Source organism: Muscardinus avellanarius (assembly GCF_963383645.1).
Source record: "Muscardinus avellanarius genome assembly, chromosome: 10".
NCBI lineage: Eukaryota > Metazoa > Chordata > Mammalia > Rodentia > Gliridae > Muscardinus > Muscardinus avellanarius.
This window is the reverse complement of record NC_137796.1, coordinates 5,885,430-5,911,323: the sequence shown is the minus strand read 5'-3', so window position 1 is coordinate 5,911,323 and position 25,894 is coordinate 5,885,430. Positions and strand designations below refer to the sequence as shown.

Sequence of the window (25,894 nt, the reverse complement as noted above, 5' to 3'; positions counted from 1 at the left end):
TCAGGCATCCTTGCAGGTGAATTTCTTTAAAGGACCACCCCCCACACACCAGTGATGAACATTTGCATTTCCTACTTTTCTTTTTCTATTCTGAATGATGCTTCTGTGAACATCTTGTTGTCTCTTCCTGCATACGTGTGCTTGCTGGATCAAGGCACATGCTTTGTATTGTATTGTATTTTTTTTTTTTTTGCGGGTCCAGGGATAGAACCCAGGGGCATCTACCTCCGAGCTACACCCCCAGCCCTATTTTTGTTTTTTTATTCTTTATTTTGAAACAGGGTCTCACTAAGTCGAGGAGGGCCTTGCTGCAGGTGCTAGTGCACCGGGTGCAGCAGACTCAGGAAGCCTGGGCTGAGGCCCGGCTGGATTTGGGTCCAGAGAACTTGATTCCAGAGAACCCTGGCCATGTGAGGACCTCTTTCAGGGAATTGGTGTTCATGGGATTCCCAGGGAGAACTCATTGCAATCTGAGGAAGTTTAGGTCCCTGCTGTCCAGGAGCCCGGGTTGAGAAGCACTCAAAGACCTGGGTCCATTGTCCTAGTTTTTGTTTGAGACGTTGTGATGGGAGCAGGATTTTGCCTAATCTTGCCCTGCTGGGACCTGGCAATGGGGAACCTTCACGGCTGGTGGGGTGTGTGTAGTCAGCAAGGCCAAGTTCAAATCCTGGTTCTGCACTTCCCAGCTGTGACCTCGGACAAGTCCCGTCACCTCTCTTGGGAGGGATGGAGCCCTGCCAACTTAGTTAACATCTGGCCCCATTCTGCCACGGGATTCTAGATTCTAGAAAGCAGATGCTGCGGGATGGAGGGCTGGAAACAGGGACCAGGGCTCCCACCCTCGTGCCACGGGTCTGTGTGACCTCACTGGAGTGATTTCACTGCCCAGACCCTCTGTTCTTCTCTCTGGCACGTCTCAGGGGATCCCTGATATGACTTGGGATGGCCTCTTGAATCGGTGTGCCCCCTGGCCTCGGCTTAAGCCTGTTCTCTCTTCTAAAGATTGGATTGAGACATCTCTGCCTTCAGACATGTTCTCTGAGCCCTCTCAACTCCTAGCCCTGTCCCAGACCAATTTTGGGACCCTTTATGCTGTTCTCGCCCCTCTGCCCGCCTGTCCCTGTTGCTGTGTCTCCCCCACTCTCAGAACCGTCAGGTGCATTAGGAGGCAGACCAGGGGCTCCCAGTGAGTGTGTCCCCCTCACCAGCCTGCTCCAGGCACGCTGGGTAGGGCAGGTGTAGAGGGAGGCGGGTGCAAAGGGCAAGGTGTGGGCGCCCCTAGCGCACTCTCATTTGCATCTTGGTCCACGCCTCAGGGCCCGTGCAGAACCGAACCTTTGATTAATGTGGGCATCGGCGGGCTGATTTGTGTGATCTAAGGACCTGCTAAATGCTGGCTGTGAGTGTGCTTTCTCTTTTAGTACTTCTAGTCACCCCTCTGGGAGCACTTTGCTCCCATTTTTCTGAGTCAGAGGAGCAGATTGTGACCAGCTGGAGGCTGAGCAGGCTGGAGGCCCACACAGCCCTGGCCTCTGCTGCCTTCCCCTTCTTGGTCTTCTGCTGGGGAAAGCTCAGAGTGCTACTTTGTAACTTCGGAAGCAGTAAAGGGATTTGGAGACAAGGAGAAAAGCAGAAGGATACTCTGAACAATGGATGCTAATGGACACTGTAGCAGAGTCTTTGTATCATTATTTTAAGGGCCTGGTTAAACAAACTTGTTTCGAGGACAGGCGTGATGGCGCAGGCTTGTAATCCCCACGCTTGGGAGGGGAGACAGGAGGATGGTGCTGGTTCGGAGCCAGCCGTGCTGGCTTAAGAGACCTTGTTTCCAAATAAAAATATAAAAATAGGTCTGGGAGTGTAGCCCGGAGGTGGAAGGGCTTCCAGGAACCCCAGTACCATTAAAACAACAACAACAACAACAACAACAACAACAAAACAAAAACAAAACAAACAAAAAGCAAACTTGTTTAATCTTTGTATAATCTTTAGGAGGCACACCCTGTTACCTTCTTTTGCGGAGTTGGAATGAGACCCAGTGGGGTTTGGTGCCTTGTAGGGCTGCAGGCAGCTAGTAGGGCAGGCCTGAGGGCCCAGCTTGGATCCTGCAGAGAGCCCTTGCCCTTACAAGTGCCACCTGAGCCGGGCACCATGCCTTTGGACATTTGGGAGGCAGAATAGAGGAGAGGTGTGGAGTTGAGGGCTCAGGGAGCTTCTGCAGGTTTGGAGCCTAGGAGTGACATGATTGAGTTCCAAAATGATGCTTCTAGCTGCTAGACTGAGAAGCAACCACTGGGGGACAGGACGGAAGCAGAGACAGGTGAGCAGGCAGATGGAATGCACATCTGTAATCCTAGTACTTGGGAGGCGGAGACAGGAGGATCGCAGGTTCAAAGCCAGCCTCAGCAACATAGCCGGACCCTCTGCAACCTAGTGAGACCCTGTTTCAAAAGAAAATAAAAATAAATAAATAAAAAGGGCTGAAGCCAGACATGGTGGCACACGCTTGTCATCCCAGTAGTTGGGAGGCTGAGACAGGAGAATAGCAGGTTTAAGGACAGCCTCAGCTACTTAGTGAGGCCTCTGCAACATAGTGAGACCCTGATTCAAAATAAAGAATAAAAAAATAGGGCTGGGAGTGTAGCTCAGAAGTAGAATATCCCTGGGTTCTATCCCCAGTACTGCAAAAAGAAAAATATGTAACGTAGAGGTAGAATGCCCTTGGGTTCAGTCCCTAGCAAAACACAGACGCGCGCGCGCGTGCGCGCGCGTGCGCGCGCGCGCGCACACACACACGTCTGAGACCCAAGGAGCCATGGGTTGGATTCTCTTCTCTTGTGAACACTGACTCTCGCCAGAGTCTGAAGCCATGGAGGACACCTGCTGGATGCCAGGGACCAGACCCAGGCTTGGCGAGGTCTCGTAGCCTCTGCCCGGGGTCACATGGTCGGCAGGAACCCGCAGCAGGTTTGAACTGGAGGCTGTGGGCTCTCCTTGTTTTCTGCCTTATTGACCTTATTTCCAAAAACCTGGAGGAATCAGTTGGCCGGGTCTCCACAGGTACATTTGGGTTCATCCTCTCCTTCCCTCTCTCCCTCCTTCCCTCCCTCCCTTCCTTTCTTCCTGTCTTTTCTTGATTTTGTTTAGGAAGTGAAGGGATGGTTAGACATGTCCAGAAAGAGATGCTGGTTTTGGAGGCTGGGGGCTGGGAGCCAGTCTGGGCTGCTTTGGCTATTCAAATATCCTCCTGGGAGAGAGGGGTCACTACTATGGGGCTTTGGTTATTCAAAGCCACCTAACGGTCTTTGAGGTCCTGGGCTCCTCCCGTGCCTGTACTGCTACTTAATCCCATGCCCTGCCTGGGCTCTCTGGGTGGCCAGCAACTACCCTTCTCTAGAACCTTCTAAACGCATCCAGATAGGTATAAGACAGGAGTTTGGTCCCTGATGTCGACGCCCAGTTGACCGATCAGCCTCTCAGTTGGTCCAAGTCCACCCACTCCATCCTCCTTCCCTTCCAGCATCCTTATTTCCCCAACTCTTCCTTCTCCCCGCAGCGGCCGACCATGACCACCATTGTCAACGTGGCTGCGCTTCCGGAATATGAGAAAAGCCAGATCAAGCGAGCCCTGGAGCTGGGGACGGTGATGACCGTGTTCAGCTTCCGCAAGTCCACCCCGGAGCGGAGGACCGTCCAGGTGATCATGGAGACACGGCAGGTGGCCTGGAGCAAGACGGCGGACAAGATCGAGGGCTTCTGTGAGTGTGGTGGGAGGAGAGTGGCCGTCCATCTTCCCTGGCCCAAGCCGGGGGTGGGGGGGGGGCTCTGAGCCTCCCTTCTGTGGCTGTTACAATTGTTGCCAACATTGGTTTGATACGTTCTTTTAAGCAAATACCTGTAACTTAGTTTCTAATATACTTTTACTGGTGCCTTGTACTATACATCATAATGAGGTTCAGAGTGCTAGGCGCTGTAGGCGCACAGTGCTTGGTGTGTTTCGCTCTTGTCCCACCCCACTTCTTCCTTTTAAGTGTTGTTGAGATCGATCTTGATAATTTCATATATGCACATAGCATTATTATTTTGTGTGTGTGTTTGGTCCTGGGGTGGAACCCAGGGCCTTTCTATCTCTGAGCTATACCTCTAGCCCTATTTTATTTTGAAACAAGGTCTCACTGAGTTGGGGAGGGCTTCACTAAGCTGCTCAGCCTGGTGGCAAACCTGTGATCCTCCTGTCTCAGCCTCCCAAGTCCTGGGGTGGCAGGCATTCTTGCCACCATGCCCAGCAGCATCATTTAAATGATTTTATTCAAGCCGGGCGCGGTGGCGCACGCTTGTCATCCCAGCGCTTGGGAGGCTGAGGCAGGAGGATCGCGCAGGTTCGAAGCCAGCCTCAGCTACTGAGTGAGGCTCCCAGCAACTTAGTGAGACCCTGTTTCCAAATAAAATAGAAAATAGGTCTGGGAGTGTAGCCTCTAGGTTCCACCCCCAGTACCACAAAAAAACAAAAAGAAAAACAAAGACGATTTCATTCATCCATCTCTTTTCCCGCCCTTTCCCCCCTAGCCCCGCCATCACTTCACTGAGTCTCTGCTCTTTTATCTGAAGTCCCTTTGAAACAGGGTCTCACTGATTTGCAAAGGGCCTCACTAAGTAACTGAGGCTGTCCGTGAACTTCAATCCTCCTGTTTCAGCCTCCCAAATGCTGGGATTGCAAGTATGCACCACCACGCCTGGCTTCCACTCTTTTTTCGTTTTTGATATTGGGGATGGAACCCAGGGATGTTCTACCTCCAAATTAAACCCCCATCCCTTTTTATTTTATTTTTTTCTTGTAACAGGATCTTGCTAGGTTGTTGAGGCTGTCCTCAAACCTGTGGTCTTCCTGTCTCAGCCTCCTAAGCACTGAGATTACAAGCTTGTGCCACCACACCTGGCTTCCACTCTTTTTTTTTTTTTTTTTTTTGGTGGTACTGGGGATGGAACCCAGGGGCCTTCTACCTCTGGGCTACACTCTCAGACCTATTTTATATTTTATTTGGAAACAGGGTCTTCTAAGCCAGGTGAGGCTGGCTTTGAACCTGCATGATCCTCCTGTCTCCGCCTCCCAAGCACGGGGATTACAAGCGTGCGCCGCCACGCCCGGCCTATTTTATTTTTTTATTTGGAAACAGAGTCTTTCTAAGTTGCAGAGAACCTTAGTAACTTACTCAGGCCGGTTTTAAACCTGTGCTCCTCCTGTCTCAGCCTCTCAAGTACTGGGATTCTGCGTGGTGCTCCCCCATGCCCAGCTCAGGTGGGGCTTAGGGCAGATCTCTTGTGGGGCTTGGCCAGGGAAGCTTTTGGGAAATGACAGAAACCTGGGTTGCCCTGTGTGGACAGGACATTCAGGTAGCACCCGGGTTCCCAGGACTGGTTAGATTTTCTGCCCTAATTTTGACCTAAGGTTGCAAAAGTTCGTGCATGCTTGGAGAATTGCATATAGAATTAATTGCGTATAGAACTGAGTCTACTATATATTGCTAAATAAACAAAACAAAATCTGATTCTAATTGTTAAAAACATTCATTGTCATGCAGAAATTAAATAGATGCAGATGACATATAACTGAATATGACAAGTCAAGTCATATTCAGTGTTGAGAGAAGTAATTTATTTAGGGTGAGATAGAAATGATTATCGTCACAAATAAAGATCAAATGTGGATGGTAAGGACATTGAGAATATGCTAATATGTAGAGTGACATATGATTGAGGAGAAAAACCCACATAGTATCCTCAGAGACCAAAGTGTAAAATGGCCTGAGTAGTTGGTGAGATATATCTACCGTAACTGCTGAAAACCTCTTGTTGAGATCCACTTAAATTTTTTCAGCAAATTTCTTTGGAGGCCATCAGGGATAGAAAAGTTATCATAGGAAAAGACTGGGAAAGATAATGTCTGTACTCTTTTATGGATGTATGGACCTTACTGTTCATTTCAACCCTGGAAAGCAAGCTATTAGCAAAGGGGAAAGAAAAAGCACAATGACTCTGTAAGCTTGCGGCACATAAAGCTTTCAGTTGCAAGGAGTTTCTCCAGTCATCAAGGTGGCCGGCAGTTCCTCCGTCCTTCAGAGCAGGCAATTACAGCCTCGAAGACTGTTTATAACAAGAGGGAAGCCATTTGAAGTGTCAGATACTTCCTTTAATTTTTTTAAAAAATTAACTGGGTTTTAATTGAAAAATTGAAATGTACTTCTGGGGGATGGGAGTTGGCTTACACAGAAGTGTCTCTCTCCCTACACCTCACCCATGCCCGAGGCGAGCTCCTTCCCAACTCTGTTTTCCAAAAATATCCTTTGCGTGTGTAATGGGTGGTTGACTTTTTGTTTTGTTAACACCAGTGGAGCCTGCTGCACCTCGGTTTCTTTTTCACTTAATTATTATCTTGGGGGTGACTCCTTATCGGCCCAGATTGATCTGCGTCATTCTCCCGTGGCTACACAGCCTTCTGGCACAGGTACCCAGTGTAACAGTAACAGTTTAACCCAGAAATGCACACTTTGTGCTTTTCCTGGCCATTTATTATTAGCTACAGTAACCAGCCTTACATTCTCTTGAAAAAGGGAGGGAGAGAGGAGGGAAGGAAGGGAGAGAGGGAGGGAGGGAGGGAGGGAGAGAGAGGGAGAGGGAGAGAGAGAGAGAGAGAGAGGGAGAGGGAGAGGGAGAGGGAGAGGGAGAGGGAGAGGGAGAGGGAGAGGAGAGAGGGAGGGAGGAAGGGAGGGGGAAAGGAAGCCGGGCGTGGTGGCGCACACTTGTAATCCCAGCATTTAGGAGGCTGAAACAGGAGGATCATTGTTCGCAGCCAGCCTCAGCTACTTAGTGAGCCCATCCACAACTTAGTGAGACTTTGGTTCAAAATAAAAAATAAAAGAGAAAAATTTATACTGAGATATAATGGACATACTATACATATAGCACAACCATTTAAAATGTACAACCCGGGAGTTTTAGCATATTCATAAATGTATGTAATGCTCCTACAATCAATCTTATTTATTTATTTATTTATTTATTTATTTATTGTGGTACTAGGGATTGAATCTAGGGAATTCTACCTCTGAGCTATACCCCCAGCCCTATTTTTATTCTTTATTTTGAAACAGGGTCTCACTGAGTTGCAAAGGGCCTCACTAAGTAGCTGAGGCTGGCTTCGAACGTCGATCCTCCTGTCTAAACCTGAGTACACTCCCAAGTACTGGGATTACAAGCGCGCATCGCCACACCCGGCTTGACTTATTATTATTATTATTTTTTAATGTATGCATGTGGCGTATATCTAAGTGACAGCTTCCTGTGATTTATTTCTGAGCTCAAGGGTACAGTGTATTTTAACTTTTTAAAATTTTGGTATTGGGGATTGAGCCCAGGGGTATATTCTACCTTAGAACTACACCCACAGCTCTCTTTATACTTTTTATTTAGAAACAGGGTCTCACTCTACTGTGTGTACCCCATTAAGATGTATGACTACCGTGCACCAATTAAAGAAAAAAAGAAAAAAGAAACGGGGTCTCGCTAAGTTACCGAGGTCTCACTAAGTTGCTGAGAATCTAAGTTACTGAGATTTCACTAAGTTACCGAGGTCTCACTAAGTTGCTGAGAATCTAAGTTACTGAGATTTCACTAAGTCATCAAGGTCTCACTAAGTTGCCGAGGGTCTCACTAAAAGTTGCTTCGATCCTCCTTTCTCAGCCTCCTAAGTACCGGGCTTACAGACAATCGCCAGTATGACCAGCTTTGCATATTTTAACTTTAGGGGTAGCTCGGCGGCACCCCACTTTGTGCTTGAGCCAGGGGCTCTGAGATGAGGGGTGCCCCGCACCCTCTCCACAGCCACCGTGTTCTGCTCTTGGCCATTCCCAGGTCGACTCTGATCTCCTGGCCTAGTTCTTAATTTGATTTGAGACCGAACTGCTTTCCAGAGTGTGTTTTCTGGCTCCAGAGCCCCCAGGTCTCAGGTGACGCAGAGCTGGAAGCCCTGCTTTGAAAATGCCCTTAGGTGGAGGCGGTCAACTTCCCCGTGTGGGGCCGGGGGCTGCAGGGGGCGTGAGGGAGCGTGCAGGAGGCGCTGGGCCGCCTGGGGGGAGTGCGGCCCCACGCCCCAAAGAATGTCCTGCGCTGATGTGTCCCTGAGAAGCCACTCCGGGGTTGCCGCTTGCTGTGCTAAGAGCTGTGGAGCGTCACTGAGTAAATGGGGGGTTTCCTGGGGACCCAGCTTGCATGTCACCTGGTCTGGAAAGTTCTAGAAACTTCACTCCCTCAGGTGGTTCCTGGGTGGGGATGTCCTAGGAGGGCGGGTTCAGCTGGACCGTTGACCAGGCGCCTTGCACCTGGTGGTCTCAGATGAGAGTGGCAGAAAATCACCTGCTCAGGCCTGTTGTCCCAGCTACTTGGGAGGCTGAGGCAGGAGGATCACAGGTTTGAGGTCAGTCTGGGTAACGTAGTAAGTCTCAAAATGTAAAGGTTTGGGGAGTGTAGCTCAGGGATAGAACACCCCTGGGTTCAGTCTCTAGCACCACACAAAAAAAAAAAAGGGACGGGGTTAGAGCTGGGCGTGTTGGCGCACACTTGTAATTCCAGTGTTTGGGAGGTGGAGACAGGAGGATCATAGGTTTGTGGCCAGCTTTTTTTTTTTTTTTTTTTTTTTTTTTTGTGTGTGTGTGTGTGTGTGTGTGTGTGGTGCTGGGGATTGAACCCAGGGACATTCTATTTCTAAGCTATATCTCCAGCCCTATTTTATAATTTATTTGGAAACAAGATCTTGCTAGGTTGCTGAGCACCTTGCTAAAGTGCCTAGGCTGGCTTTGAACCTGTGACCCTCCCGCCTCAGCCTCCCAGGTGCAGGCCTCCCACGCCCAGCACGATGTGGATCTTGAACAAACCACTTTTTTCTTGGCCTTCAGTCTCCTTTTACTCCCGCCTGTGCGGGTCAGCTTCACGTCACTGTAACAAGTGCCTGAGACGATCAGCTTACAGAGAGAAACGGTTTTTCCTGGCTCACGGTTCTGGAGAGTGAGTCTGTGGTCAGTTGACTTCCTTGCTTTGGGCCTGTGGCGGCACATCACGGTGGGAGTGCCCGGGCCCTGGAGGAAGTAAGTAAGAGGAAGGGGCAGGGTCCCACCGTCCCTTCAGGGGCACCATCCCAATGGCCTCTGAAGCGCTTCCACCAGCCAGCCCCGCCTCTCAAAGAATCCACCAGCTCCCAGTAGCCCGTGGGCCGGCATCACGCCTGGACACAGCAGCCTTTGGGGACGTCCCACGTTCACTCTGCAGCCCTGAGGGCTTGGGTTAGAAGCTGCTGGATTCCTTCCCCTCTGGCCCCAGCTTAGAGCTACTCTCCTTTCTGTGAATGGAGGGTGGGTGCTCGCAGACCTGCTATGATGCTCGGTCTGTGCTTTCTCTCTCCTTTCCAGGGTGCCCAGGGCCTGTCCTGTCCCCTTGACTCCCAGCCATCGGGGACAGGAATGGCGCGTCACCTGTGTGTGGGCCTGGATGGGGCTGGCGGAGCCCGTGCTGCAGCTCTGCGGGCTGAGCCCGAGTCCTCCTGCTGCATGGCATCTTCTCTGGCAGTTTCCACTGCACCCGGGCGTCTTTCTCTACCTGCTGACTGCCGGTGAGCGAGCTGGGGCTGCCCGGGAACGAGAGCTCGTCAAGTCCAGGAGCCGATTCCGCGCCCTGAGGTTCCGGGCTCGCCTGCTGTCACGACGATGGCGGCGACAATGTTGATGATGGTGCTGATGGCCGCCCCGTAGAAGCAGATGCTGCCCAACTCAGGGCATCTCTGGGGCGATCCCGAGAAGCAGAATCCCCGAGGTACTGACGCGGAGTCTAGAGGAGACGAGGTGGTATGCCCGAGGCCAGGATGGGCAAAGCTGCAGTTGGAACTCAGTCCTTCTGCCATCGGAGTCTCGAGTCTCCTTCCTCTTTTGGGCAGCCACTTTCTTCTCCTACGTGAACTCAAAGATGCTTCGGTTCCATATGTGCGAGAGAGGAACACCCTGCTCGGCCTGGGGGCAGCCTCGTCCAGGCCTTGTTACGGCAGGAGGGGATGTGTTAGCTCTGGGCGCTGGGACCCGGAGACAGAAACTCCATCTGTGTCCTTGGCCCTGGCTCGGTGGGAAGGCTGAAGGGTGTACCAGGGGGACACTGTGAATGGAGCGCGGGCAGGAGCTCGCGGGACAGTCAAGTGAGGTCTCTATGTGTTCTGGATCATTCTGAAATCCATCCTTGGGATGTGGTGGCGCACACAGGGAATCCCACTACTTGGGAGGCTGAGACAGGAGGATTGCAGGTTCAAAGACAACCTCAGCAACTTAGCAAGAACTCAGCAACCTAGGGAGACCCCGTGTAAAAACAAATATTAAAAATGAACAGCAATAGTGCCTAGGAGGCTGAGACAGGAGGATTGCAGGTTTACGTAAAGAATGTACTGCTAGCCGGGCGTGGTGGCGCATGCTTGTAATCCCCGCGTTTGGGAGGTGGAGACAGGGTGATCGCGCAGGTTCGAAGCCAGCCATGCTGGCTTAAGAGACTCTGTTTCCAAATTAAAAAAAAAAAAATAGGTCTGGGAGTGTAGCCCGGAGTTAGAAGGCCCCTGGGTTTCACCCCCAGTACCACAAAAAAAAAAAAAAAAAAAAAAAAAAGAATGCACTGCTAGCCGGGTGTGGTGGTGCACGCTTCTGCACACTTGTAATCCTTGTGCTTGGGAGGCAGAGACAGGAGGATCATGCAGGTTCGAAGCCAGCCTCAGCTGGCTTAAGAAACCCTGTTTCCAAATAAAATATAAAATAGGTCTGGGAGTGTAGCCTGGAGGTAGAAGGCCTCCGGGTTTCACCCCCAGTACCACTAAATAAATAAATAAATAAATAAATAAATAAATAAAATAAAAAAAATAGGGCTGGGAGTGTAGTTCAGAAGTAGAATGCCCCTGGATTCCATCCCCAGTACCGTAAAAACAAAACAAAACAGCAACAACAACAACAAAACCTTTGAAAGTTTTTTTATTTTAGTCAAAATGTTTGTGGAGTGGGGAAGAGGCTGTTTTCTCCCTGGCATCTCTGAGGAGGGGCTCCTTTTTCTGAGAAGGTCCCACAGAGGCATACCGTCTCAGGACAGAGCCTCCACAGTGGCCCATGTCCATGAACACACTTCTCCATCAGTCACAGGTGCACAGTGGCGGTACACACAGAGCACGGAGCTCAACAGCCAGTTCACATCCCGACCCCACCGCTGCTGGGCCCGACCTTGGACCTCGCTGCCACCTGCCCCGTGTCTCTCTTTCCTCGTCTGTAAAATGAGACTGGTAAGGGAAGCCCCTTATGGGGCACTTACGAGGATGGAGTGCCGTGTCTCTCGTGCAGGACGTTAGTGCCTGGCGCCCAGTGTGAGCCTAAGTTGTCACCGAGGTCGTCCTCACCATCGAACACAAGGGAGGTGGCGCAGTAGGAAGAGAGAGATAGGGGTCAGGGCTGCCATTCATATGACGATCCTCTTCCTCCTGGCACCGTGGGCTGCGCTGTTCCCCCGCGTGGTAGAGTCTGCTGAGCAAAAGATAAGGTTGTTTGTTATGTTTATTTTATTTATTTTTTCTTTTGGTACTGGAGATTGAGCCCAGGGCTTTCTGCTGCTGAGTTACCCCCTAGCCCCTTTCTTTTTAACTTTTTATTGGTGAGAGTCAGTCTCACCTCAGTTGCTGAGGCTGGCCTTGGACCTGTGATCCTCCTGTCTCAGCTTCCAAAGTACTGAGATTCCAGGCATGTTTTACCATACCTGACTGCTGCTGCTGCTGCTGCTGCTGCTCCTCCTCCTCCTCCTCCTCCTCCTCCTCCTCCTCCTCCTCCTTTTCCTCTTCCTCCTCCTCCTCCTCCTCCTCCTCTTCCTCCTCTTCCTTTAATGTAGGATTAGGATTATTCCTCTTCCTCCTTCTGGATTGAATCCATGGGCATTTCATTTCTGAGCTACATTCCCAGTTCTTTATTTTTTTTATTATTTGGTGGTACTGGGGTTCCTGGAAGCCCTTCTACCTCCGGGCTACACTCCCAGACCTATTTTATACTTTTTTATGTGGAAACAGGGTCTCTTAAGCCAGCGCAGCTGGCTTCGAACCTGCACAATCCTCCTGTCTCCGCCTCCCAAGCGCGGGGATTACAAGCATGCCACCACGCCCGGCTTATTATTTAATTTTGAAGCACGGTCTCACTAGGTTGCAGAGAGCCTCGCTAAGTTGCTGAGGCTGGCTGCGAACCTGTGATCTTCCTGTCTCATCCTCTCCAGGATGGGCTTCCAGACGTGTGCTACCACGCCTGGCAGGACATCTTTCTTGGTGGCGATGAGACAGTCCTGCTGGATGCTGCATAGTGGGGAGGTGGCTTGTCTTTTTATTCCCAGTTGCCTCTGAGTAATGGTTGCTGATGGTGTTGTTACATTTTAGGAAATGCTCACAGAGGACCTGCTGTGTATCACAGTGCCTGATACAGGTCCCCACCTTGTGCTTGCCCAGCAGTGAAGAAGACGGTAGACATCCCCAGAGGAGCTCATAGATTTGTAGGAACGCTAGAGGAAGCCAAACCAATGGACTCCTTTTGAATTGGAATGGGTGCTAGGAGGGAAACAGTTGCCAAGAGTAACCAAGAATACTGTGTAGTCAGGACAGGCCGCCAAGTAACCTCTCTGTAGAAGTGATGTTTGAGTTAAGATTTGAAGGGCAAGAAGGAGAAGGCCACGAGATGCTCCAGGGGAGAGAGTCCAGCTGAAGGCTCAGCAAGAGAGCCTCCAGATGCGCTGGACAGGCTGACCACAGTACAAAGTTACTTATTTTTTTTTTCTTTAACGTGGTACTGGGGTTCCTGGAAACCCTTCTACCTCCGGGCTACACTCCCAGACCTATTTTTTGTATTTTTACTTGGAAACAGGGTCTCTTAGGCCAGCGAGGCTGGCTGCGAACCTGCATTATCCTCCTGTCTCCACCTCCCAAGCGCGGGGATTACGAGCGTGCGCCACCACGCCCGGCCTTCTTTTTTTGTGTGTGTTACTGGGGATGGAACCCAGGGGCATTCTACCTCTAAACTATATCCCCAGCCTTTATTCTGAAACAGGGTTTCACTGAGTTGCGGAGGGCCTCACTTAGTAGCTGAGGCTGGCTGCCAACCTGTGATCCTCCCGTCTCAGCCTTCCAGGTACTGGGATTACAAGTGTGTGCCACCACACTCGGCTTATTGTCTGTATTCCTCATGATTGCTATTCTAACTGGAGTTGGAATCTCAGGGTAGTTTTGATTTGCATTTTCCTGATTGCTAATGATGTTGCACAGTTTTTGTATATTTGCTGGCCATTTGTATTTCTTCTTTTGAGAAGCATGTATTCAATTCACTAACCCCTTCCTTCCTTCCTCCCTTCCTCCCTCCCTCCCTCCCTCCCTTCCTTCCTTTCTTTTAATTTTTTTTTTATGGTACTGGGGATGGAACCCAAGGGCATTCAACCTCCAAGCTACACCCCTTGCCCTATTTTTTTTTTTTTTTTTTGCGGGTCTGAGGCTGGAACCCAGGGGCATTCAACCTGCACCCCCTGCCCTATTTTTTATTCTTTCCTTTGAAACCAGGTCTCACTGAGTTGAGAGGGCCTTCTAAGTAGCTGAGGCTGCCCGTGAACTGCGATCTTCCGCTCTCAGCCTCCCAAATGCTGGGATTACAAGCGTGCGCCGCCATGTTTGGCTCCCAGCGCTATTTTTTATTCTTTATTTTGAAACAGGGTCTCACTGAATTGCAAAGGGCCTCACTATGTAGCTGAGGCTGTCTGTGAACTGCAATCCCCCTGTTTCAGACTCCCAAATTCTGGGATTACAGGCGTGCGCCATCATGTCCAGCTACTAGATCATTTCTTTAATCAAGTTATTATTATTGTTTTTTTGGTATTAAACTCTTTAGGTTCTTTCTATATTTCAGATGTTAGTCCTCTATCAGAGAAGTAGTTGGTAAATATTTTGCCAACTCCTCAGTCTTCCCTTTCTGAAGGCTCTCTCTTTAGACTCTGATTATTTCTTTTGCTACAAAGAAGCTTTCTAATTTGGTGCTGTCCCATTGATTGATTCTGTTTTATTTCCTGAGCTTTAAGAGTCTGTTGGGGAGGTCTCTACCATTGCCTTATGTTGGAGACTTGGTCCTATGTTTTCTTTTAGTAACTGCAAAGTTTCTTGTTCGATTTCTAGGTCTTTGGTTCATCTTGAGTTGACTTTTGTGCAGCAGAGAGATTGGGGTCTAATTTCTTCTACTTATGGATATTGTTTTCCCAGCACCATTTCTTAAAAAGGCTGTCTTTTCTTCAGTGTATGTTTTGGGCGTCTTTGTCAAAAATCAACTAGCTGTAAGTGTGAGGATTTGCCTCTGTATCTTCCATTCTATTTTATTGGTCTTCTTGTCTGTTTGGTATGTGCAAAAAAACCCAGCATGGTTGGACAGCCAATACCATGCTGGTCTTGTTACTACATCTCTGTAGTATAATTTGAAATCAGGTATCATGATGCCTTCTGCAAGGCTCTTATTGCTTAGAATTCTTTTGTCTATTCTGGGTCTTTTGTTCTCCCATGTGGATTTTAGGACTATTTTTTTCTAGCTCTGTGAAGAATGGCATTGATTTCTGTCTCAGTCAGTGACTGACCATATAACTTAAGAAGAGGAAAGAAAGAAGATTTATTTGCTCACAGTTATTTGAAGATTCTGGGTTCAGGCCATGTGGGGCCAAGGTCCTCGGATCTCAGGGCGCGGTGACGGAAAACAGAGAGAGGGAGGGAGAGCCAGGGCTCTGCTCTCACATCATGGAGGCCAGAAGCAGAGAGAGCAAGCAGGCAAGGGCGTTCAAAGACAGAGCACGTTCCCAAGGCCACACGCCCAGGGACCCAGCTTCTCCAGCAACAACCCACTGACCTAGGTTACCACCCAGTAAATCATTACAGCAGATTTATCTGCTGATGAGCTTATACCCCTTATGCCTCAAATCCATCAACTCCAGACACCAATGAAAGCTTTTCAAGGGGACATTCTTTATCTAACTCTAACTGTATTTCAATAGGGATTCCGTGGAATCCACAGATTGCTTTTGGTAGTGTGGCCATTTGATGATATTAATGTATATTTAATACCATTGCTTTTGGTAGCGTGGCCATTTGATGGTACCAGTTGATGGTATTAATTCTACCTATCTACCTAGGAGGCTGGGAGGTCTTTCGACTTTCACAAGTTTCTTCCTGATACAAGCTTATGCCTGTTCAGTCAGGAGCCAGTGGGGCCGAGGGGTGGGCTCTGCGTAGTCTGGTGGCACCCCAGCCCCCTAAGGTGTCAGGGGCTACTGCAGGTGGAAGATGGCTGGGGCTTTTTGCTGGTGGGGTCTGGAATTAAAATGCCCTTTGCTCCTGTGACCAGCTGCATAGGATGCTGGGAGATGTGTCCTAGCTGTGGGCTGGAGGAGGAAGTGGGCTTGGTGGACAGCCTTCCCAGATTTTCCTCAGCCTCTAATTTTAGGAGGTGCAGGGCAGCCGTAGGGGCCTTGCAGAAGGCCAACAGGTGGAAAGATTGAGGGAATTGAGGGTCTTGTAGGAATTCAGAACCCTGAGCCGCCCTGCTGAGGGAGGGCAGGCGGCAGGCTGTAGGTGCCGGTGACTTTCCATACTGTCTGTGACAGAGCGCTGTGGCCCTGTTCCCCTGCAGGCAGCCTCTCTGAGTCTCCTCTCAGCCGTAGCTCAACTGCCAAGCACAGCTCCTCGCTCCGTGCCTCGGCTTCCTGTCATGTCCCCGTCAATGACAGCTTGGGCTCCCCCAGGATGGATTCCCAAGAGAGGTCTCTGATGGCGCAGCTGCTCTGTACTGGCTGCCCGTGGGCCCAGTGTCCCCTGGCAGGGTAGCTTCGGCTGGGCATGTGGCTGGCGTGGCCAAGGCTTGCTGCCGCAGGACACCCTCTGACTCCTCTGGGGCTGCGGGCAGGGCAGGTGTCTGTTACAGGTTAAATTGTGTCTCCCTGGACTGTGTGGTGGCGCACGCCTACAATCCTAGTACTTAGAAGACTGAGATAGGAGGATCCCAGGTTCAGAGTCAGCCTCAGCAACTTAATGAGGCTCTCAGCAACTTACTGAGACCTTGTTTCTAAATAAAAAATAAAGGCCATGGAGGTGGAGACCAGAGCCAGGCAGCTACGGGCTAAGGAATGTTCTAGGTGGTCAACACCAGATCCAGCGGAAAGAGAAAGAGAGGGCTGGACAGATCTTCTCCCAGGACAAACTGATCTTATAACACCTCGATTTTGGAGTTTCAGCTTCCGGAATTGAGAGAAAAAAATCTTCTGTTTTTTAAGCCACCCCAGCAAACTGGCACATCCTTCTAAAAGGTGACGAGGCGGCGGCTGTGGGTAACATGGGCAAGTTGGAGTTTGTTATAAAGGAATTTAAGAGTCCCTGTGTTATTCCAAGAATTTTTATTTTTCTTTTTGGACACTGGGATCGAACCGAGGGTTATTTTACCTCTAAGCTTCAGCCCTATTTTATTTTAAATAGGAGTTTCACTAAGTTGCTGAGGGTCTTGTTAAGTTGTTGAGGCTGGCCTTGAACCTGCGATCATTCTGTCTCGGCCTCCCGAGTACCGAGGTCACAAATGAGATTCCAAGGGTCGTCTCTTTCTCAGCTGGTCTTGGCTTGGGCCCTGAGGGCGTTAGAATAACAGACGGGACCGTGGAGCCAGCCTACCTGGGTTCTGAATGTCGGCTCAGTCACTTCTTAGCTGTGTGACCTTAGAACAGAAAGTGAACCTGTCTGTGCCTCCTCCACCCTCTCGTCTATAAAACAGGAGGAATGAGCGTACCTCCCGCAATAGGGCCCTGCTAAGCAGTATGGGGCATTTACTTTTGCAATCAATGTCTCTTTCTCGTTTCTTGGAAATACAACCCTTGGATTCTCTAATCACTATCTGGCTCCTGTGGGATGAGATGTGGACATGGGGTCTTTTTTTAGTCTTCAAAAAGCCAGGCGTGGTGGCGCACGCTTGTCATCCCAGCACTTGGGAGGCTGAGACAGGAGGATCTGGGTTCGCAGACAGCCTCAGCTACTTAGTGGGGCCCTTTGCAACTCAGTGAGACCCTGTTTCAAGATAAAGAACAAAATATAGGGCTGGGGATGTAGCTCGGAAGTAGAATGCCCCTGGGTTCCATCCCCAGTAACACACACACACACACACACACACACACACACACACACACACAGGTGTTTAGATTTGGGGGACTAGGTGTCCCAGCCCAGAACGCTGGCTGGCGGTCAGGGAATGATGCAGAGAAGGGCGGCTGGCCTGAGTTGTGTTATACTCTGAGAAGCCAGAGGCCATGAGCCAGGGAGCAGTTGTTCTTCCAAAAAGTGCCCAGAACTGGGCATGGTGACACATACCTGTAATCCTAGTACTTGGGAGGCTGAAACAGCAGGATTGCAGGTTTGAGGCCAGGGTAGAAATGCTGGTATATTTTACTTTGTGGAGCTGGGGATCCTGAATTGTGGGTACAGGACACAGGTGTACAGTGCAGCAGAGGGGGTGATTTGTGAAGAGGTGCTCCCTTCTTTGGTACATTCTTTTGGAAAGGAACTTATCCCCCCACCTGTCCCCATCTGTCTCAGGTGGGGGTGTAGATAATTGCGTAGCAGGCCCCCAAAGTGATACGTATTGTTTTGTCTTGGAACAGACTTAGGTCTTGTTTGGGGTTGAAATAGAATCCCTAAGACCAGCTTCTCCTGCTTCTGGGCATTGCTGGCCTCTGGGGACCTTGCTTGTGTTCTGCAGGGTTGGGGGGCAGGGACCCCGCAGGGAGGATACCCGGCCCCTCCTCCACTTGCTGAAGAAGGTGCTTCCGGTCTCCCGGTGTACAGACCAACGGGAGGAGGGCTGGATGCTCCTGACCTCCATTGCCCTGGTGTTGCTGAAGATAGAGTGTCTGGGGTGGAGCAGGGGCTACTCTGGGGCCCTCTCCTCTAAGTATACCATAGTTCAGGTCACAGCCCTGCACTTACCGTGTGATCTTGGCTATGTCCTTGGCCCCTGCCTCTTGGGGTCTGGGGGCTTGAGATTTCTTTCCCTCCCCCCTTTCCTTCCTTTTTTCTTTTCTTTTTTTGTGGTACTGGGATTGCACCTCAGAGCTGCACTTCCAGCCCCATTTAAAAATTTTATTTATTTATTTATTTATTTATTTATTATCCCAGGGACCAAACTCAGGGTCATTCTGCCTCAGAGCTACACCTCCAGCCCTATTTTATATTCTTTATTTTGAAACAGGGTCTCACTAAGTTGCCGAGGGCCACACTAAGTAGCTAAGGCTGGCTGCGAACCTGCGATCCTCCTGTCTCAGCCTCCCAGGTACTGGAATTACAAGTGTGCGCCACCACGCCCGGCTTTTTATTTTTATTTTGAAACAGAGTCTCAGTAGATTGAGCCTCAGTATTTGCTGAGGCCGTTCTCAGACCTGCGATCCGCCACCGAGCCTGGTGGGGCCTGAGATTTCCTGTCTGTGGGATGGGTGATCCTGACCTGTCAGCTCGGTTCAGGCTGAACTGGGGGCCGTGGGTGGGCGTGAGTTTTGGGGGCAAAGTGTCTGTGTACGTGAATGATTGTGTTTTGAGAACCAAAAAAGGGAACTTACTAATCTGTAGAATGAAAACTAGCAAAATTACATCAGCAGGAAAAGTGACCCTGCAGAGCCCAGAGGAGAAGGAGCTGGTCTCCCCTCAGCCCCAGGACCTGGGGCCTGCGTAGGCCGGATTCCCGTGGCCGGCGTCCTCCTCCCCTGCACGCCCGGGGCTCCCTCCGGCCCTGGCCGGCAGCCAGCGTCTGCCTGTGGAAGGGCCCGTGTCCCTGGGGTGGCAAGAAGGGCCCAGGCCGGGCGCCAAGGCCAAGCGTGCGCTTCCTGTTCCCGTCGGCTCTGAGCTGTTCCTCTCTGACTTGGCTCTCTTCTCCTACCTGCAGCAGTACTTGTTTCCTTTTGGCACCAGACATCCAACCTCTGAGCTACACCCAGCCAGTTTTTGCTTTTTATTTTGAAATGGGGGTCTTGCTAGGTTCCTGAGGTTCACACTAAGTTGCCGGCAGAGACTGGCCTCGAACCTGTGATCCTCCTGTCTCGGCCTCCCAAGTCCTGGGTTTACAGGTGTGCACCACCACGCCCAACTCCTGAAGCAACTCTTCTCTCCTCTCACTACACAAGTGGCCTGAGTTCATTAGTCAGATCACTTTAAACCATAGTGGGGTGAGGAAAGCGAGCCTTAGCCCATCTTGAGAGACGCGTGTGGGCCCAGAGGACGGTCTCTTGTTTTGTTTCTTTGTTTGTTTTTGCCGGACCTACATTTTCACAAAATGCAGTCTTTCAGAGTACAGGTTAGTAATCTACCTTTTTTCATTTTGTACTATATTGTGATCATCTTATTATTACAAACTAATTTATTTATTTTTTTGAAGATTTAAAGAAGTTTATTAAAAAGATAGAAATACAGAAAATAGAAATACAGAAAATAGTTACAGCCCCATGCCAAAATGGCATGAAGGGGGGAGGGTGGCCCGGGCCAACTCACCACTCCCTACAGACTAAGTTAAACGTGTAGTATTCAAGACAAAGCAGTCACACAGTACGTGAACTTTTGCGTCTGACTTCTCTTTTTTTCCCTTCCTTCTTTCACTTTATCTTTTATGGCACTGGGGATGGAACCCAGGGGTGTTCTATCGCTGAGCTCCACCCCCAGCCCTGTTGTATTTTTTGTTTGGAAACAGGGTCTCACTAAGTGGTTGAGGGACTTGCTAAGTTGCTGAGACTGGCCTTGAACCTGTGATCCTCCTCTGACAGCCTCGCAGGTACTGGGATTACAGGTGTGCACCGCCACGACCTCTTAACCCCCCCCCCCCCCTTTGTGGTGCTGGGGATGGAACCCAGGGGCCTTCTACCCTATGGGCTACATCCCTAGGATTGTTTTATATTTTATTTGGAAACAGGGTCTCACTAAGTTACTGAGAGCCTCATAAGCTTCTGAGGCTGGCTGTGAACCTTTGATCCTCCTGTCTCAGCCTCCCAAGTACTGGGATTACAAGCATGTGCCACTAGGCCCAGCTTCTTTCTTTTAATACAATTTTTTTTTCTTGTCTTTCTGGGGATGGAACCCAGGGGCATTCTACCTCCGAGCTACACCTCCAGCCCTATTTTTTAGTCTCTATATTTTGGAAACAGGGTCCCCCTGAGTTGCGAAGGGCCTTGACAAGTGGCTGAGGCTGTCCGCGCCCGCGATCCTCCGGTCTCCACCTCCCGAATGCTGGGATTACAAGCGTGCGCCACCACGCCCGGCCAACACGATGTATTTTGACCTCAATCTTATAGCATGGCTGACACTCCATCTGTTTCTATTGCTGAGTAATAGTCCACCGAATGGACCGGCCACATACTATTTTTGAGGTTGGTATCAGAGTAATATGGTGATGCTGCAGGCGGACGGCTCTGGAGTCTGACTGCTTGGGCTCAGACGTTGGCTGTGCCACTTCCAGGATTGGTGACTGTGGACACGCCGTCCCCATCTGCACAGTGGGGGCGCAGGGGTGTCGACAGCACTGGGTTCCTATGAGGATCACGGGAGTTAGTTATGATTTTAACAAACACCTGGAAGCACGCAATAAAAGTCAACTCCTGTTGCTATTTTTTACTATTTTTAGTACTGGGGCTAGAACCCAGAGCCTTCTACCTCTGAACTATACCCCCAGCCCTATTTATTTTTATTTACGTTGCCGAGAGTCTTGCTATGTTGCTGAGGCTGGCCATGAACCTCTGGTCCTCCTGTCTCAGCCTCCCAAGTACTGATATTACAGGTGGGGGCCATCACACTTGGGTTGCTGTTGTTTTTCTTATTAATGGTCTTTCTCTACACTTTGTAGGCAGAATAAGGCCCTTGTCCTCCCTCCCCATACTTCAAAGATATCCACGTTTTAATCCCTGGAACCTATGGCTAGCTTGCCCTGTATGGCAGAAGACCCTGGGCAGATGTGATTTTAGGAAGGTTCTTGAGATGAGACGTTATGCTGGATCATGTAGGTGGATCTCATGCAAGCACAAGGGGCCTTCTAAGAGGAGCTGGGAGGGTCAGTCAGAGGTTGGAAGATGGTTTCCTGCTGCCTTTGAAATTGGAGGAATTGGAGGAAGGGGCCATGAGCCACAGAATGTAGGTGGCTTCTAGAAGCTGGGAAGGTTAAGGGAACTGGTTTTCCTCACAGCCTCCAGCGGGAACCATCCTGCTGACACCTTGACTTAAGTCCAGTGAGAGAGACCTCCAGAACCGTAAGATAATAAATTGGAGCTGTCCCAAGCTACAGTGTTTGTGGTTATTTGTTATAGCAACAGCAGGAAACTAATACACTTTTCTAACCAACTGGGACAAGTCATAATATTGGCTTTGGAACTTTTACTTGGTCTAAAGAAGTTAAACATGAGCCGGGCATGGTGGTGTGCATTTGTAATCCTAGCAGTTGGGAGGCCGAGACAGGAGGATTGCAGGTTTGAAGACAGCCTCAGCAAGTTGTGAGACTCTCATCAATGTAGCAGGACCCTGTTTCAAAAATAAAAATAAAATAGAGAGCTGGGGTACGTGTAGCTCAGGTAGAATGCCCCCCTGGATTCGATTCTTAGTACCCCCCCCAATAAATTTTATTTAATAAATTAATTAAAAAAGAAAGTAAAATAATGATACAGTTAATTAAATTAAAAAAGGAAGTAAAACACGGATACAGTTCATTAAAAAAGGAAGTTAAAACACTAATACAGTTAAGTGCCATGCACATCCCTCCCCCCCTAGAGAATCCAGCCCCAAGGTTCGGTAATTATCATTCTCATATTTCTTTCCCCAACTTTGAAAATTTTAATCGACGACTCGCATGTACTATGCTTTGCTTGCATTTACGTAATCGATGCTGTGTGGTCTGTGTCCCTCAGGCAACTTGTGTTTCTGCTTGACATCGTCTACGAGGGCCATTTAGGTTGGTGTTAGTTGGGCTTTGACTGCCGTGAACAGTTTCCTTCAACATGAGCACATGTAGGCAGATGTGCCCTTCTGTTTATTTATTTTGTGGTACAGGGGATTGAATCCAGGGACATTCTACCTCCAAGTTACCCCCCAGCCCTATTTTATTTTTTATTTTGAAACTAAGTTGCAGAGAGCCCCACTGAGTTGCTGAGGCTGGTCGTGAGCCTGCCGTCTCTGCCTCCCAAATACTGGGATTACAAGTGTGTGTCTCCAGGGCTGTCTCCCTATTTAATTTTTTAAATTTCAAAACGGGATCTCGCTAAGTTGCTGAGGGCCTTGTGAAATTGCTAAGGCTGGCCTCAAAGCTGCGATCCTCCTGTCTCAGCTTCCCAAGTACTGGGATTACAGGTGTGTAATCATCATGCCCAACTTAGGTCTGTCTTTTTGATGTTGGACCTTTATGTTGTTTTCAGTGGTGATAATATACATCCCAATAAACCTATGCCTTTCATGTTGCTTTAAATATTATGGTTTTCCAGCTTATTTTTTTTAAACCAGCATCCTATTTTCTTTTGACTATATGTCATATTATATTTCCTGTGTCCAACATTGATCCTGGGAACTGTTTTTTGAGGTTGAAGCCAGGAGTATTCTACCTCTACCCTATACTCCCAGCCCCTATTTTATTTTTTATTCTCAAGCAGGGGTCTCACTGAGTTGCAGAGGGTCTCACTACGTTGCTGCGATCCTCCTGTCTCAGCTTCCCGAGTATTGGGATTACAGGCATGCGCCACCACCCCCGGCTCTGGGAACCGTGTTTAGGTCTATTCTTGGCGTTTTCCATAGGATGACTGTCTAAAAGCTTTCCCAGGAGTCTGGGAAGGGCGTGTGGTGGGCTTGGGCACAGGACGTTCACTTTTCCCAGGAAAGTTGCCCCGACTTGGCCACTCAGCCCCCACCCATCTGAGCGGTAGCTTTTAGCCGTGAAATTCATCTGCGAATACCAGGTCTCGTGGGTGGAGTTTCCCTCCTGTTGGGTGTTTTTTCTGGCCTGGCTTTGAAACCTCAGGACTTTAGAGCTCCTCTTGGCTGAAGGTTTGTGGATTGTGTCCTGGCCCTGTGGGCTGGAGCAGAGCTTCTGAGCCCTCGCCGAAGCCAGGACTGCGGAGCCGCCTGCGCGCCATCCACACCCCAGCCCCGGAGCTGATGTTTCCCCACCCTTCTCCTGGAACTCTGATGTGGACGGAAGCGTTCCAAAGCTGGCAGCTGGGGTTTCATTCTGTATCTCTGACCACTTCTGGGATAGGAATTGGGCGTTATTTTCCTTCCTTTAAGAATAAAGCTTAAGCCCGGCTTGGTGGCACATGCCTGTATTCCCAGTACTTGGGAGGCTGAGCTAGGAGGATTACAAGATGGAGGTCTGCATGAGCAATATAGCAAGATGTCCCTCAACCTAGCAAGACCCTGTTTAAAACAAGAAAAGAAAAGGGCCGGGGATGTAGCTCGGAGGTAAAGTGTCCTTGGGTTCAATTTCTGGTAACCCCTCCCTCCCCACAAGAAGTGGGAGGATGAAGAGAAGGAGGAGAAGGAATAGGAAGAGGAGAAGGAAGAGGAAGAGGAGGAGGAAGAGGAGGAAGAGGATCATGATGATGATGAGGAGGAGGCTGAGGAGGAGGAGAAGGATGAGGAGGAGGATGAGGAGGAGGATGAGGAGGAGGAGGAAGAGGAGGAGGATGAGGAGGAGGCTGAGGATGAGAAGGATGAGGAGGAGGAGGATGAGGAGGAGGAGGATGAGGAGGAGGAGGAAGAAAAGGAGGAGGAAGAGGAGAAGGAGGAAGAAGAGGAAGATGAGGAGGAGGAGGAGGAAAGAAGGAGGAGGAGGGGGAGGAGGAGGAGATGGCAGCGGCGGCTTGCTTGATCTTCCCAATTGGAGTTAGTCCTAAAAACATAGGCTCTGCAGATCCGCCAGCCAGGGTTCAGTCTGACTGGGAAGGCTGGAAGCTATTTCTTTGCGTTGGGTAGAGACCCGTTTGTCTCTATTTCTAGCTTCTGTAACCAGCTGGTCTCAGTAGGTGCTCAATAGATGTGCGTGGGTGAATGCATTACTAACACCTTGAGCTACCATTATTATTTTTTTGGAGGAGGAACTTACAGATCTTATCACTTATCAGTCTTGTCTTTTTTTTTTTTTTGTAGGGCTGGGGATGGAACCCAGGGGCATTCTACCTACGAGCTACAGCCCCTGCCCTATTTTTTATTCTTTATTTTGAAACAAGGCCTCACTGAGTTGTAGAGGGCCTCACTAAGTAGCTGAGGCTGTCCCTGAACCAAGATCCTTCTGTCTCAGCCTCCCACATGCTGGGATGACAAGCGTGCGCCACCACGCCTGGCTCATTCTTGTCTCTTAAAACAGCTTTCTTAGCCGGGCGTGGTGGCGCACGCTTGTCATCCCAGCATTCGGGAGGCTGAGACGGGAGGATCGCGGTTGGTGGACAGCCTCGGCTACTTAGTGAGGCCCTCCGCAACTCAGTGAGACCCAGTTTCAAAATATAGAATAAAAAATAGGGCAGGGGCTGTAGCTCGGAGGTTGAATATCCCTGGGTTCCATCCTCAGACCCATACACACACAAAAAACCCCCCAGCTTTCTTGACTCCTGATTCACACACTCATTAAAGGGTACAGTTCAGCAGTTTTTAGTATACTCACAGAGTTGTGCAGATACTCTAACACTCAGTTTTAGAATATTTCCACTGAGCCCTGTAGAATCGCCTACTTTTGTATTAATCTCCACTCCTACCACCCTCCCCCTGCCCAGCAACAAATCTGTTCTCCGCATTTGCCTATTCTGGACATTAAATATAAAGGAGTCACAGAATTGGTGACCTTTTATATCTGACTTATTTAACAGAATGCTTTTGGAGTTCATCAATATAGCATGGGTCAGTACTTCTTTCTTTTCTGTGGGTGAGTAATAGTCCATTGTATATGTGGACCACGTCTTTTCTTTTTTTTGTGGTACTGGGGATTGAACGCAGGACATTCTATCTCTGAGCTACACTCCCAACCCTATTTATTTTTTATTTTGGAACAGAGTCTTGCTGTATTGCTGAAGGCCCTGCTAAGTTGCTGAGGCTGGTCTCAAACCTGTGATTTTCTGTCTCAGCCTCTCAAGTACTGGCATTACAGACGTGCGCCACTGTGCCTGGCTAGAGCCCACATCTTATTTCTCCACTGACCAGTTGCTAGACATTTAGGTTGACTCCTCTTTGTGGTCCTTGTGAATAGTGCTGCTGTGAGCAGTGGTATCTAAATTTTATTTTAGTGTCAATATATGTTTCAGGTCTCGTGGCTTTGTACCTAAGGGTGGAATTACCAGGTTGTTTGTACCCGATCATTTAAGGAACTTCTAAGACTGTTTTCCCGAGCAGTTATATCTCTTTGTGTTCCCACTAGCTGTGTATAAGAATTCCAACTTCTCCTACACATGTTAGGATCTGTCTTCTTGATCGTAGTCTCCCAATGGGGGTCCAGTGGTATCCCTTCTGGAGCCACTCCCCAGCCCCCAAAGGACCAGATTTTGAGGATGGTAACTTTTGGTTTCCTTAGTGGATGTTGAGATTTGTGTTGCGGGTAGGGTATGGCATAGATTCCCCATTATTGCGAGGCTTAATGGACACCCTCAGCCCAGGGTGTCTATATTTAGTGACTGACCCTTTTCACAGAGTCATGAAGATGCCTCTTTACTTCTGAACTGCCCACCTGGGCACCGCCGCCTCCTGTTTGACAACGAGTTCTTTCTTTTTTTTTTTAAGTTTGAGTTATTTATTTAAGCCATCTCCTGC

The 25,894-nt window shown here is 49.5% G+C and overlaps 1 protein-coding gene across 1 annotated transcript in view; it reads left to right on the top strand.

Annotated features, from left to right (window-relative positions):
- Nucleotides 1–3,565: 3,565 nt before the first annotated feature.
- The window catches only part of PLCG2 (phospholipase C gamma 2), a gene marked incomplete at both ends in the record, with an annotated part of 141,293 nt that continues 118,964 nt past the window's right edge, over nucleotides 3,566–25,894 (top strand). The window contains one exon of the mRNA XM_080704228.1: nucleotides 3,566–3,758. Within this exon, the coding sequence (XP_080560354.1) occupies nucleotides 3,566–3,758 (193 nt within the window). The remainder of the gene's footprint in view (nucleotides 3,759–25,894) is intronic.